Source organism: Microtus pennsylvanicus, chromosome X (genome assembly GCF_037038515.1).
Source record: "Microtus pennsylvanicus isolate mMicPen1 chromosome X, mMicPen1.hap1, whole genome shotgun sequence".
NCBI lineage: Eukaryota > Metazoa > Chordata > Mammalia > Rodentia > Cricetidae > Microtus > Microtus pennsylvanicus.
In genome coordinates this window covers 17465532-17481957 of record NC_134601.1, presented here as the reverse complement: position 1 = coordinate 17481957, position 16426 = coordinate 17465532, and the positions used below count along the sequence as shown (strand labels likewise).

General features: G+C 38.2%; 1 protein-coding gene across 1 annotated transcript in view; it reads left to right on the top strand.

Annotated features, from left to right (window-relative positions):
• Positions 1-16426, top strand: part of Gabra3 (gamma-aminobutyric acid type A receptor subunit alpha3) — a 210764-nt gene that overhangs the window by 106673 nt on the left and 87665 nt on the right. The window contains exon 4 of the mRNA XM_075957520.1: positions 14732-14799. Coding sequence (XP_075813635.1) covers positions 14732-14799 — 68 coding nt within the window. The remainder of the gene's footprint in view (positions 1-14731; positions 14800-16426) is intronic.

Sequence of the window (16426 nt, the reverse complement as noted above, 5' to 3'; positions counted from 1 at the left end):
AATTGATTTTTCTGTATTTCTGGTTTTGTTTAACTCAAATGCATGAAACTTACAACTATGGGGCCCACAATATGACTCAGTGGGTTAAAAAATTGTCACTAAGCAGACAATCTGATTTTGTTCTCTGAGACCCACATGGTAGAAGGAAAGAACTGATCTTTATAAGTCATACTGCGGCCTCAAAACAAACATCACAGCATTCATGTGTGTGTGCATACACACACACATACATTCATGAACATGTGTACACAGGTGCATATAAATAAATAAAAATGTAATAAAATATTTTTAAAACGTTCAGCTATGTTTCCTTCAACAAGTTTTATTGACTGTACTATATTTTTCCATTGGGGTCTATTTTGTATTTCCATTTAGTTGTCACATAAATTGTGAAAACCAGATTATACTTCCTGTTTTGGCCTATGTCTATATAGCAAAATTTATTACAAAGATTATGTAGTTCATTTTGCAGTGTCATCATGGGTAAAAAAAATCAATTAGTCAACCAGTCTACTCAACTTTCCACTCTATAACCAATTTCAAACTCTTTTTATTGATATACTTTTATGGCTCACCTTGAAATTTATATCTTATATTGGAGTTTTCCAAATTAAGAACACATTTAGAAAATTCATTTGGCATTTTTGTCCTATCTTTTTTCTGTATACATTTTGGAATCAATTTGTAAATTTCTACCAAAGAATTAAAAACAACACAAACAAAGCACTATACAAATCAACTTAGATTTTATTGGAGATTCTGTTGTTTTGTTTATGGAATATTGAGTATACCTTGTATGAAGTCTGAACAACAATGAGTAGTGAAATCCTTTCCTGATCATATGTCTAGATGTTGGCATGTGTATAATCTATTTGAAGTCTTCATAAAACATAAGTTCACTCAAATATCTTTATTCCCTATCATTTTTTCCCCAGGACTTTTAATTAATCTCTGATCCTTACTGGTATCCATAGCCCAGGCTGCTGCCAACAATGTTTATATCTTTGCTTTTGATGAATGAGTACAAGACATCTGCCCCAGTAACTGGGAGTTTTCCAAATTAGGTGAAACAGAGGCGATTGCCAATATTTAGGAATCCACTGTCCTGGCTGTATCACTCACCCAAATCATTTGAGAATAAGATTTGAATAGTTCTTTGTGTTACTACCAACCTATACCCAGAGGACAAAGATGAGAAGTGCGGCTGCTCTGGGGGTTAAGGACAGTGAGCTTTCTCTCTGCAGCAGGCCGTGTTCTTTGCCTCATCTGACCTTGATTGCTGTAAGCATTAGAGTATATACTTGAGACCTGTAAAAGTTAATTTTGACAGGTTTGAATTTTTCTTTTGTGGTGAACTGGAGACTTGAAATTTCCTATTTTTCCAGTTTGGGGCACACCACTCCTGTATTTTTCCTCATGTTCGTACATCTCATTATCTATCAAAATTGGTCACTCTGGACACAGTTTTAAGTTTGTTTCACTGTTCCCCTGAAATAATTTCCCATGAGCCCAAAGAACTTGTAGAAGTATAGACTTTCTATTTTATCTTTATCTTTTATTAGTTCATTGATAATTTTATATAATTTATTTTTAATGGTACTTTATTTTTAGAATAGTTTTTAATACAGTATATTTTGATTATATTCTTTCCCCTGCTACAACTCCTCAAAGATCTTACTCATTTCTCTACCCACCCAATTTTAATCTTATTCATTGTCCTGACTAGTTTTATGTCAACTTGACACAAACTAAAGTCATTTGAGAGGAGGGAACTTCAATTGAGAAAATGCTTCAATGAGATCAGGCTGTAGGCAAGCCTGTAGAGCATTTTCTTAATTAGTGATTGATGGGGGAATACCCAGCCGATTATCAGTTGGACAATCCCTGGGCTGGTGGTCTTGTGTTCTATAGTAAAACAGCTATGGGAAGCAAGCCAGTAGGCTGAGAAATCCATTAAGAGCAAGCCAATAAGCAGTACTCCTCCATGGTCTCTGCATCAGCTCCTGTCTCCAGGATACTTCCCTGCTGGAGTTCCTTTTCTGACTTCCTTCAACAGTGAGCAATGCTCAGAAGCATAAACAAAAACCAAAACCAACCCCCCCCCAAAAAAAACCCTTTATTCCCCAAGTCTCTTTGGTCATAGTGTTTCATCACAGTAATAGAAACACTGATTGTGACAAAAATTGGTACCAGAACTGTGTGGTATTTCCTGGATGGTAACGAACCAGAGACTGGATAGCCCAGAGACAAAGAGTAGAACTATACATTACTGGCAAAAAGAGGAAGAAGAAGAAGGAGAAGGAAAAGAATGAGGAAAAGAATCAATGGGTATAGTCCTATACTCATACATCAGTGCCTGTCCAGTTGCCATCAGAGAGGCTTCCTTTGGCTTCCATGGGAGTGGATACGGAAACTAAGAGCCAGATATTCTATGAAGACAGTCTAAATTTGAGGTCTCACTTGGGTTCCTCTCCTCAGATAGGGAACACCATGGAAGAAGGTAAATATTTTTCATATTTCTTTACTTTATTACTTTTAATATTTATTTTATTGTCTTTACTCATTTAATCTATGACTATGTGTACTCTCTTTAAAGACTTGGTTTTATTTAACTGTCTTTACTTTTTTTAACTTTTCTCTCCCAAGCCTATGTACATTTATCCATCACTGTGACCCATTTAGAGGTCTTTTCCATCTGGATTTGTCTTTATTGCATTATCTGTAATTGTTTTTGACCAGAAGCACTTCTTCAAATGCTAAGCTCTTCTTAAGAATCTAAGCTGTGGTATTGCTAGGATATATATGGCACTTCCTGCTTGCCCTTCCCAGTTCAGCATGGTGGAGCTGTTCACTGCCCCGTTTTTAGAAACACAGCAGGTCTATGTTGCCATTAAGCAAGTTGTAGCAAGTTGCTCACAAACCTCCTGAAGGAGCCAGAAGTTGTGCTGGTAGCGTGGCTCAGAATGTTGGCTTTCTAAATGGAAAGCTTTTTTTCTACTACCTCTGAATCAGGAAAACCTCTTTTAAAGGAGCTGCAGCATGCCACCAGCAAGCAGCAAGAAACTGTGTAAAACTCTGTATTATTGTGTCTAGAATTCCTTTTCATGCTCTCTCAGGTTTTAAGTCAACCATGTTGGTGCCAATTTGTTGCATGAGGGCTGCTTGTTTATTTCTCAGCCACCCAACAGTTTAGACTTGAAATAATCACACAGAAACTATTATTATTTAAAACACTGATTGGCCCATTAGCTCTAGCTAATTATTGTCTAACACTTACATCTTAATTTAACCCATTTCTATTCATCTGTGTATCGCCATGTGGCTGTAGCTTACTGGGTAAAGTTCCCAGAGTCTGTCTATGGTGGGGCTACATGGCTTCTCCCTGACACTGCCTCATTTCTCCCAAAATTCAGTTTAGTATTCTCCACCTACATCTATTCCCTGCACAGGCCCAAGACAGTTTCTTTATTAAGTATTCACATCATGCAGAGGAGAATTCCACATCACATAAGCACTTATACTACTTCCAATCTCCTTCTACCTTCCTTCCTTCCTTCCTTCCTCCCTCCCTCCCTCCACCCCCCTCTCTCTGTCTCCCCTTTTTCTTTCTCAAGACAGGGTTTGTCTGTATAGCCTTGACTGTTCTGGTAGACTAAGCTGGACATGAACTCATAGAGATCAACCTGCCTCTGCCTACTGAGTTCTGAGATTAAAGGTGTATGTCACTACCACCCGGCTCAGTATTTTTTTCTGTATTTAGAAATTATAGTTGTTTTATTTGACTTTTATTTTTTGAAATTAAAATGATTCCATTATTTTCCCTTTCCTTTTCTCCCAATTAATTTCCATTATAAACCTCCACTCTCTCCCTCAAATCCATGAACTCTGGACCTTTAAAGTAATTTTTTTGTTACACACACATATGAACACACACACACACACACACACACACACATGCTCATACACATTCCTAAATAAATAAATGCAACCTGCTCAAGTTCATGTAAAGTTACTTCTATGTATTTGTTTTCAGAAATGGTAGGCTCGCATGAGATTTCACCCTTCTATGGTAGGATGTCTGTTGGTGTTATCTTTTTCATGTGTGGGGTGTTCTATTTTTAGTTTTTCACACACAGAACTCTTATTTGAACTTTAAAAAATGTGTTCTGAGGTATGTCTTAAAATTGAAATTATGAGCTGGGCGATGGTGGCGCACGCCTTTAATCCCAGCACTCGGGGGGCAGAGGCAGGCGATCTCTGTGAGTTCGAGACCAGCCTGGTCTACAGAGCTAGTTCCAGGAGAGGCTCCAAAGCCACAGAGAAACCATGTCTCGAAAAAAAAAAAAGAAACCAAAAAAAATTGAAATTATGATACACACATAAAGAAAATTAAGGCATTGTTAGCTTGAAATAGTATCAGGGTTAACTCATTCTTTATATTTATACACCAGTAATCTTTCCACTATTTGATATTAAGTAAAAAAAATCTGGCGATCAATGAAAATTAGAAGTATATCCTTTTAAAACTTGAAAATATTTTAGCTGTTTTGAAGTCTTTTCTTACCATTTTCCCACTTCTTGGAATGTTCTGGCTAGAAATTATCTCTAGAGAGGAGACATTGCTTGATGACCCTGAAAGACATATTGATCATCATCTGAGCACTACTTTAACTTCAGTCTCTGATTTTAAAAATATTATTATAATGTGGCTCTTTGATGTTTTTGTATTTTCACACTCACCACTATCAGTTCCACATATTCTGCATTTTTCTTTAAAGTTGCAACTCAAAAAATTTCCAGAAGGAAGAAATGTCACTAGAAAGGTCTGGGGTACAAAATATTCCCAAAAGGTGCTTCTGTAGACTTATGAAAATGTCACTGAGGGCATAAAAGACATCAAACATTTCTGAGAACAGTCATAGATGTCAATTATTACTTTCTCATGCAACGAAGTCTTATTTTTCCTACCTAGTCCATTAGCATATCAGTGCTGATTTTTCATTTCTGCCAACTAGTCTGTCTCCTTAGTTTTTACATAGAACTTCTGACTTAAAACTCTGGTCTGAAAAATCAGGAGATTATAAATTCATATATTTATTGTAAAAAGTACAGATCTCTGAAATGGTGAAATAATTTGTATTGTAGGTAGGTAAACTAAGGCTTAAGAGTACAGTAGTCAAGGTCAGATGAGAGAAAGCTCATTCACTGTCTCTCAATCCCAGAGCAGCCACACTGCCCATCTTTGCCCGTGATTTTTCATTATATCCTGTGGAAGTACTGTATTGTGTGGCAAATTATGGTAGATTTAGTAGAAAAGATGAAGAAAGTGTTAGAGAAGAGGAATTTGTAAAAGACAAATGGAATCGTTTGAATCCAGAGTTGAAATACATGTTGATGCTTTACAATCGAGCATTAAATATCAAATTGAGGAATGTGGTAATGTAATCAGAGACTGCTTGTTTGTTCATGGTTGCTCAGACCTGAAATAATTACACAGAAACTGTGTAAACTACCACACTGCTTGGACAATAGTTTAGGCATATTGCTAGCTAACTCTTATACTTTAAATTAACCCATTTCTATTAATTTGCGCATCGCTATGAGGTCGCAGCCTACCAGCAAGGTTCCCCCAACTTATGGTGGGCTCCAGTGGGCGTCTTTCTCCTTCTGAGAGTCCATGGCATCTCCCTGACTCCACCTTCTTTCCTCCTCTATCTGCTTGGAATTCCTGCCTTGTTCTATTATGCTAAGCCCCTGGCCAAACAGATTCATTCATTAAACAATAAAAGCAACACATATACAGAAGGACATCCCACATCATAGCAAAGAAGGATGGGTAATGTGGAAGCTGATGGTACAAGAGTCACTGTTTTTGTTTTGTTTGTTTGTTTGTTGTTGAACCAGTGAAAAATTGAGAGTGGCTGAATGGTGCTTCAACAGTTAATTCTGAGGTTTCATCAAGACCAAGATAACTGAAAAATTGGAGAAAGAGTTTATAAATTCTTTTTATTCATTTAATACAAGGTTTCACATTGTAGTTCAGACTATTCTTAAAGATATAGTGTTTCCGCTGGGATTAGATATGTGTACTGCTAATGTTAACTTTATTTTATTCTATATTATCTTTGTGAGAGTCAAGATGCTCCTTTATTCTAGTAGAACAATAGTATAGTTCCTAAATTAAGGTATTATATACTGTAGTCCTTTAAATGTGCTATATCTCCTGGGTTTTATGTTATGAATATATACATCATTCCAATTTTTCACTTAAAGTCAACAGAAAGGTAATTGGCTGTTAGAGCTTTACTGAACACTAGATAAAGACACTAAATGGAGTGGCATAGACAAGAAAAGATAGACTTTAAGCCTGCAAAATGTCAACAGTGTGGTGTGAACAGAGACAGCCTGTTCAGGGGGGTATGAGTTAGTTGCAGAGTTTACAGTAGAGTTCAGTGGTGCTGCTATACTCTTTTCTAATCTCTGTTTGTCTTAGCTACCCTTTTATCTGAGTTGAATGCACTGGGAGTAGGGCATGAATGAATACTTACAGTGTCTATCTGCCTACAGACATTGTCAAAGAGAAATGGAAAGGACATTGACTTGACAATAGAATGCCACTTTCCAATTTTGTAAGAGCTTGTCTCAAAGTCACTGAAGCCTCTTGCATAAGTCCACGTGGCTACTAGACTTAGCTAGTTATTTCCAGGTACTTCATTAATTCATCAAGGTGAAAAATGCATGCAAAAATGAGCACTTGTTCCTCAAAATTTCTAATAATCTGAAACTAAACAGCAAAGTTGGCTTGGCTAATGCCCTATTTTTCTTTGCTTACTGAGAAGACTAGTAGTACAAGAAGTACAAGAAGAAGAGTCCATCAGGATCAATAATGGGATAAACAAGAGTTGTTTGCTTCTGTTCATAATTCTTTTCATCATCATCACTTGTATATGAAGTTGTGACATAGATCACAAAACATATTTCAGAGGATCAATAAGACTTGAACTACGGCAAAGTGAATGGAATAAAGTGAAAGGACTCAGAATCCCCCCAAAAGAGGAGTTTAAAGAAGTTGGGACACAGTATGAAAAAGAACAAAGGTAGATTTCAGTCTACAATGCTCACATTCTTTGTACCTCTGCAGATCTTTAAATGTCAAAAAAAGTAGGAAACTCATTTTTTTTGTGTGTGTCTAAAGGACAGAATCAAGTGTTTGCTCATGCTGGTGGATTGGGGGAGAACTGGCAAGCCTGTAGAAACTGTTTCTGGCATAATTCAAGGGTTTCAAGGAGAAAATGAAAGGTTTTTTGGGCTTGTGCTTGAAGTTAAACTACAAAATAAAGGTTATTATGAACAACGTACGTATTCATCATAAACACAGTAATCATTTGTTAATTAGCTAATCTTCGTTCTTTCATGTTAAGTACTAAGAAGAAATAGTGCAGGATTTGGTTTACTGTATTCTCTACCAATTAGAGTGCCAATGTACATTAATGAATGTGTGTGTGTGTGTGTGTGTGTGTGTGTGTGTGTGTGTGTGTCTATGTTTTGGTCACTTCGGGCCATTCAATCACTTCCAATACTGCAATAAATTTGCAAAAGGAAAAAAATCAATTACCTTTTGTTTCAGAGTTATATTGGAAAGAAATTAAGTTCCCAAAACAAATGAAAATGAGCCAAAAGCATCTGGAAGTCATCTGAAAAGCCTCTCTTGTCTTTTATTAATGAACATTTTGCATTTATATCTATTGAAAAGATCACAAAAGGGACTACATTCTGTGGTCTTTGGCCATCATCAATTTCAGTGCAATTAACTATTCTTTATATTCATTCAAATGAAATTGTAAAATCTTTACTATTTTTCCTTCACATGATTTGCTGGCATTCCAGGTGGATACTGTCCTCTCAATCTGGAGCCATAGATTTCAGAGTTTTGTGTGATTCTGGCTATCCGGTCTGATGAGTGTGGCCCCTGTTGTCTAACTTCTGAAATAACATAAGCTGCAGCAAAATAATATGCAGTGAACACTGAGTCTGTCTACCAGTGGTTTACATACAATCTCTTTAAAGTCTTAGAGCCATACTGAGTTAGATGCTAGCATTCCAATTTTCTAGATGTTGAAGTAGGTACATAGGCATTCAGTAAGAAATATCCTACCAAAAGAACTAATAGGACCTAAATTCCAACTCAGCTAGTCACTGTATTGCCCATCTACAGGTTCTGTGTACTTTCAGATACCATCCTTAAGGATGCTAGATTTCTTAGTCAGAAAACGAGACAAACTGTTGAAGCATGGTGGGCCCTAGAGAAAATATCTTTGTGTTTACCTGTGCTTGGCTGTATAAGGCTAAAGGCCTAAGGATGATAGCATAAATTCAAATTATTCTCTTCGCTTGCACTTACATGATGTAAGCAAATATCCTGGCTCCATAGCCCACTGCATGAGAAAATTCTGGCTTCTCTGTTCAAAACACTATAACCTCTCTGTTGATCGCACAGAAATATTGTCCTTGCTTCCCTACTTTCTCCCACTTTTGTTCTTGTTATCCTCCATTCTTGAATTCTCTATGTAGTATTATTTCCTCTTTTCATTCACAGAACCCAAGGCTTTCAATGCAACCCAGATTCTGTCAGAACCACAATGATTCCATAGTCCCTTAGACTTAGAGTACCTTCCTGTCACTTCACATTTATGCTATGTTATTGGGAACTGGGTTGGTTTGGGGAGCAGTAGAAGTAGGGGATACTAATTGGAAACTTCATTGGTCATTTCATATTAATTATCCAGGCCTACCATGAAGTTAGTTTTGGAGAGTTTCCTATTTCTTTTTCATATATGATGGTTCCTTTGTTGAAACTCTGCATGACTATTACAGTTTCACAGTTATATTCTTGCAAAGATTTTTTCAGTTTCTGTAAATGGCCTGCCCAATGTTGGATTCAAATGGAACTGTACTATATTATGTTAATTGATCTATTTTGTTTAATATAGTTAGGTCTAAGGAATAAGAGATTATTGTGCTATATTATGGATGTATACTTATTTGGTTCACCAGCCAATGAATTTCTCAGGTCATACTTTCAGGAATCCTATCATTGGTTCTTTTTTTTATTGAGAAAAAGAAAAAAAAAGGTTGCAGCCTTCTCCCAGCCTCCCATTTCCCTCCCCCTCCTCCCACCATTCTCCCCCTCCCCCACTCCTCTCCCTCTCCCTCTCCAGTCCAGACAGCAGTCAGGGTTCCCTGCCCTGTGGAAAGTCCAAGGTCCTCCCCCCTCCGTCCATGTCTAGGAAGGTGAACATCCAAACTGGCTAGGCTCCCACAAAGCCAGAACATGAAGTAGGATCAAAACCCCGTGCCATTGTCCTTGGCTTCTCCTCAGCCCTCATTGTTCGCCATGTTCAGAGAGTCCGGTTTTATCCCATGTTTTTTCTGTCATAGTCCAGCTGGCCTTGGTGAGCTCCCAATAGATCAGCCCCACCGTCTCAGTGGGTGGGTGCACCCCTCGTGGTCCCGACTTCCTTGCTCATGTTCTCCCTCCTTCTGCTCCGCACTGGGACCTTGGGAGCTCAGTCTGGTGCTCCAGTGTGGGTCTCTGTCTCTTTCTCCATCCATCACCAGATGAAGGTTCTATGGTGATATGCAAGATATTCGTTAGTATTGCTATAGGATAGGGTCATTTCAGGTTCCCTATCCTCAGCTGCCCAAGGAACTAACTGGGGACATTGCCTTGTGCTCCTGGGAGCCACTCTAGGTTCAAGTCTGTTGCCAACCCTAAGGTGGCTCCCTTAACTGAGATTTGTGCTTCCCTGCTCCCCTATCCAACCTTCCTTTATCCCAATCATCCTGTTCCCCCAAGTTCCCCCCATCCTCCCCTTCTCACTTTTCTCTCCCCATCTCCCCTTACCCCCATCCCACCCCACCCCCAAGATCCCAATTTTTTGCCCGACAATTTTGTCTACTTCCCATAGCCAAGAGGATAACTATATGTTTTTCTTTGGGTTCACCTTCTTATTTAGCTTCTTTAGGATCACGAATTATAGACTCTGTGATGTTTATTTATGGCTAGAAACCAATTATGAGTGAGTACATCCCATGTTCATCTTTTTGGGTCTGGGTTACCTCACTCAGGATAGTGTTTTCTATTTCCATCCATTTGCATGCAAAATTTGAGAAGTCATTGTTTTTTTACTGCAGCATAGTACTCTAATGTGTATATATTCCACACTTTCTTCATCCATTCTTCCATTGAAGGACATCTAGGTTGTTTCCAGTTTCTGGCTATTACAAATAATGCTGCTATGAACATAGTTGAACAAATGCTTTTGTCATATAATAGGGCATCTCTTGGGTTTATTCCCAAGAGTGGTATTGCTGGGTCAAGGGGTAAGTTGATGCCAAATTTCCTGAGAAACCGCCAACCTGATTTCCAAAGTGGTTGCACAAGTTTGCATTCCCACCAGCAATGGATGAGGGTGCCCCTTCCTCCACAACCTCTCCAGCAAAGGCTATCATTGGTGTTTTTGATTTTAGCCATTCTGACAGGTGTAAGATGATATCTCAAAATTGTTTTGATTTGCATTACCCTGATCGCTAAGGAGCTTGAGCATGAGCTTAAGTGTCTTTTGGCCATTTGAACTTCTTCTGTTGAGAATTCTCTGTTCAGTTCAGTGCCCCATTTTTTAATAGGGTTAATTAGCATTTTAAAGTCTAGTTTCTTGAGTTCTCTATATATTTTGGAGATCAGACCTTTGTCTGTTGCGGGGTTGGTGAAGATCTTCTCCCAGTCAGTAGGTTGTCTTTTTGTCTTAGTGACAGTGTCCTTTGCTTTACAGAAGCTTCTCAGTTTTAGTAGGTCCCATTTATTCAATGTTGCCCTTAATGTCTGTGCTGCTGGAGTTATACATATGAAGCGATCTCCTGTGCCCATCTGTTGTAGGGTACTTCCCACTTTCTCTTCTATCAGGTTCAGTGTGTTTGGACTGATATTGAGGTCTTTGATCCATTTGGACTTGAGTTTTGTGCATGGTGATAGATATGGGTCTATTTTCATTTTTCTACAGGTTGACATCCAGTTTTTTAGCTCCTTTATCGAAAATGAGGTGTTCATAGGTTTGTGGATTAAAATCCGGGTCTTCTATACGATTCCATTGGTCGACTTCTCTGTTATTATGCCAGTACCACACTGTTTTCATTTCTGTAGCTCTGTAATAGAGTTTGAAGTCAGGGATGGTAATGCCTCCAGAAGTTCCTTTATTGTATAAGATTGTTTTGGCTATCCTGGGTTTTTTGTTTTTCCATATAAAGTTGATTATTGTCCTCTTAAGATCTGTGAAGAATTTTGATGGGACCTTGATGGGGATTGCATTGAATCTATAAATTGCCTTTGGTAGAATTGCCATTTTTACTATGTTGATCCTCCCAATCCAAGAGCAAGGGAGGTCCTTCCATTTTCTGATATCCTCTTCAATTTCTTTCTTCCATGCCTTAAAGTTCTTGTCAAATAGATCTTTTACTTCCTTGGTTAGAGTTACCCCAAGATATTTTATGCTGTTTGTGGCTATCGTGAAAGGTGAAGCTTCTCTGATTTCCCTCTCTGCTTCCACATCCTTTGTGTATAAGAGGGCGACTGATTTTTTTGGAGTTGATCTTGTATCCTGCCACATTACTAAAGGTGTTTATCATCTGTAAAAGTTCTTTGGTGGAGTTTTTGGGGTCGCTTATGTACACTATCATATCATCTGCAAATAATGAAAGACTAGTGTTGTCTCTAACTGATAGCATAGAAGTCAGCAGGCCATAAAGTACTTGTGATAACCTCCCTAATGATGACTAATGGTCTAGGGAAGTCAGAGTCCTAGACAACCATTCTGGGGAATTTTGGTGAGGTCTGTTCCTTCAGATAGGGAAAAAGCCATTAACAACCTCCATTCTCAGCTTTTTTGATGGAATGCAGGTATTTGATTTTGTCTCCTCCACTAAAGGGACACCCCTGTGTGATTAACTTTCCTGATTCTTTTAGTTCTTTTTTGTAAGTATAAGGCCCTTGTTCCCTCTACAGTGTCAGGTATGTTGGACTTGGGTGGGACTTTAGTTACTTCAATTCAGAGGATTTTAGTAGGTTGAGTGGGTTTGACGGAGCTGCAGTGGGTTATACTGGTTTGTTCTTTGTGTTTGAGACAAGCTAGTATGGACTGTCTGGTGAAGGAGCGGGCTTCTTGTTGGTCCTGGCTGCTTAGCCCTGAAATAATCACACAGAAACTATATTAATTAAATCACTGCTTGGCCCATTAGCTCTAGATTCTTATTGGCTAACTCTTACATCTTAATTTAACCCATCCATTAATCTATGTATTGACACATGGCAGTGGCTTACTAGGTAAAGTTCTGGCATCTGTCTCCAGCAGGGCTACATGGTGTCTCTCTGACTCTGCCTTCTTCCTCCCAGTATTCACTTTAGTTTTCCCCGCCTACCTCTGTTCTACCATGCTATAGGTCCAAAACAGTTGCTTTATTCATTAATGGTAATCACAGCATGCAGAGGGGAATCCCAGATCAATTGTCTGATTGGGCTTCAATAACATGAACAGAACTGACAGAGATAGAAGAAAAGTTCAGTAAGGTTGAAACATCACTTTTTGATCATTTGTTGTGCTTTGAATGTTTGTGTGTCTCTAAAATTTGTGTGTTGACATTTAATCACCAATGGGACAACAACAGGATGTAGAGAATTTGGAGTTGATTAAGTAGACTTTCAATGGGAATAGTGATTCTATAAAAGTATTTCCAGCCACTTCTCTAATTCCTTCTATTATGTAAGTATACAAAAGGTATTGACTCTGTAGTATAGACTCTCACTAGATATCAAATAAATATACTGGAACTTTGATGTTGGACTTCTTAGCCTTCAGAATAATGAGTCATATACTTGAACTGTTTATAAATGACCTGGTTCACGATACTTTTCTGTGGCTGCATAGACAATTGTATTATTACTAACTTGTCAAATATGTGATGAGATTTATCTATTAATATGAAAAAATATTCAGTAATAGTCCCCTATTCTATACAATGAGGATACAGGAATAAGACATCAATTGTAGTCAGCCAGACATGGTATCACATTAATCTCAGCACTTGAGAGGCAGAGGCAGGTGGATCTCTGTGTTTGAGGCTATCCTTGTTTATAGAGGTAGTTCCAGAATAGCTAATGCTGCACAGAGAAACCCTGTCTCAAAAATAATAATAAAACAAATAGCCCAAAGCACATTATGGGGTGGTGGCGGCAAACTCCTTTAATTTTAGCACTCAGGAGGCAGAGGCAGGTGGATCTCTGTGAATTGAGGCCAGCCTGGCCTGCAGAGCGAGTTCCAGGACAGTCAGGTCTATGCAGAGAATATGTGTTTCAAACAAACAAACAAACAAACAAAAACAAAGAAAATAAATGAATTATGAATTTAAAAAATGACATATGGGTGATTGTAGCATGAATTCTAATTGGTCTTAATAATAACCTGGAGTCGGCTATCAGGGGCGAAAGACGAAAGATCCAAGAAGCAAAAGAACTAGAAAGTTCTTACCTCTCTACCAATGCTCAGACGGGACAAGGAAGATCCTGTCCCTATGAATACTCAGACTGAATGCTTTCTCTATGAAACCTCCGACTGCATCTGTGCTCCTGTCTCCCGCTGACTTACATTCCTCTCTCTGCCCAGCCATATCACTCCTGTCTCCACCTCCCTAGTGCTGGGATTAAAGATATAGGATCCCAAGTACTGGGATTACCTTTGTGTGAGCTCTGTTTCTCCTTTAGACAGGTTTGATCTTCTGTAGCCCAGGGTAACCTTGAACTCACAGAGCTCCATCTACCTGTCTCCCAAGTGCTAGGATTAAAGGTATGTGCTACCATTGCCTGGCCTCTGTAGCTAACTAGTGATTTGACTCTGTACTCTGATCTCCAGGCAAGCTTTACTTTTTACAACACAAACAAAATATCACTATAATTGGTGCCCACTAGCAGGTCTGGATTTAGATGGGAATGCAGACAAGGAACCAGATATTATAATCAGGGAAAACTGATGTATATATATTATGTGACATCAGCTAACTCCAAACAAAAGTTTCTCTGTTATTAACAAAGTCCATTGTGGATAGACTTTGATGGCTGGTCAGTTGTCCTCCTTGGGCTCAACATCCTGGACTGTTCATCCCAGTCTGGTGGCAGCAGCACATCAATATGTATTGTCTCTTTGCTCACCATGGCATAGAGGGTCTAATATTAGATATTATTTGCTCCAACAACTTACTATTTCTGGGACCATTTACTATGCCCCTCCCTGCTTCAGTTTTTCAGGAAGCGGGGATCCGACTATCCTATAGAAGAACATAAGGTTTTGCTAGTTTAAGCTACCATGGGTAAGTGTAAGCCTTTGTTAGAAGTCAGCAGGTATAAATATCAGGTGTCTTTAACAGCTTCCTCTAAGTTTTGATGTTTGGAATTCCACTGTAATTTTCAGCGTTATCTAAACGGATTCTTGTATTCTGTGAAGGAAGAGCATATGTGAAGTAGGGTTGTATTTTTGAGGGTAGGGTTTGTGACAATGTTAGATGTTCCTTCTCAGAAATACCAAGCTGGGTACAGTTCAGAGTACATCTGCATTGCACTTTTTGACCTAAGGAAGCACTGGTTCATGTGCTGTTCATGACACTTTTTTTCCTACTTTATTTCACTCAGATGCAGTGACTGAAGTGAAGACAGATATCTATGTGACCAGTTTTGGCCCTGTGTCAGACACTGACATGGTAAGTATATTTCCTGAAATAGGAAAAGAAAAAAAAATAGTTCAACAAGTGAAAATAGTCATTTTCCATAGTAGAACGCTGATTTGTGTTCTAAGGAGATATCTTTTCTCATGAAATCCTTACTATCATATTTTTGGACACGTTTACCTTTTCCGTACCCCCTTCACCTGTTTCCATAAACTGTGCATAGCCACACCTGTCTGTTCTACTCCACATCTTTAAAATTTGGCTTAGTTCTGTATCTGCAGTTATCTGCCCCTGCACACTTTTCTTGCACTTTACCTATTTGTTCATTTGAAGAGAGCAGTATAGGAATTACTCAAAGTATGCTCAAATAGCCAGTAATGCTATCCTGGAAGGCTGTTCCTTGTGATTGGTCTCCATTAACTGAGGTCATGGATGGACCAAATATTTCAGTGCTTGTATCTAAATCACTTTTAAATGCTGGTCCTTTTATAGATGTGGGAAGGTGGAGGAGATACAAGTACTAGCAATAGGGCAGAGGCAGCATAACAGTGGTACTGACGAGCTATCCACAAAGATTGCCTCTCCTCCTCTAATGAATGTCTACATACCAGATATTGGGTTATATTTTTTCATATAGAGAACAAAGAAGCCATTGTTTTATACTGAGAATAAATTTTTGAGTTGATTTTTGAGACTGCATACTTTTTTATATCTCTGGCTGGACCAGAACTCATCGTGTAGATCAGGCTCACCTTGAACTCATGATAATTCTCAATTTTCTGCTTCATGAATGTTGAATGACAGTTAAGCACTACTACAACAGACAAGGGATGAAAATCTTAATATTTCATAAAATATGTTTAAATCAATGTTCTTTATGCACTATTTTGATATCTTTTGTTTTGCTTCTGGGGGGGGGGGCAGCCTCCAGCAACAGAGGGTTCAAAGAGAAATCCACAGAGTTTTTATCTGAGGGTATAAGGTAAAAGACACTCACACACTCTCTTGATGACTTTCTTTTTAATTCTTCTTCTGTATTCTATATTACTTATTTTCCTGGCAATTTCCTTCTCTCATTCTTGATTTTTTTCCTTCTAACTCTATCTTTATTCTTTCCCTTAGAGCTTATATATCCCAGCAAATCTTTCAGGTAATAGAAAAATTACAATGAGGTTACATCTATTTTTCAAGTCAATGATTATAATAAATCCAGGTAAAGCATGTTTTTCATCTTCCTTACATGATTAAAACAAAGTGATCTCAAGGACACACATTTACATCTAAGCAACTTGTTATAGATTAACAGAATGTGAGCAAGCAGGGTATTTTTCCCAGTCATTTCTTTTGCTGGCAGGCTGCATACTGCATTTACAAAGAAAGAATCAATCACTTTATTATTTATCATGAAAGGGAATCTTAAAGGATTCTCAAACCTAGACGTTTATATATGAAAAGCAATCAGCTCTATTTTAAATCTTTAGGGTGCATACCCACTCATCAATAGTTTTTTGTATCAGAAGACTGAGGGCAGAAATAGGTACCAGGAATTAATCATCGTTTTTGATCACTGACCAATACTAGCAAGGAAAGTATGTCATCTACTAAAAATTGGGCTGCTTTATGTTTTTGGCCCTATGTGTCTTGTGAACTTTCAATTCTT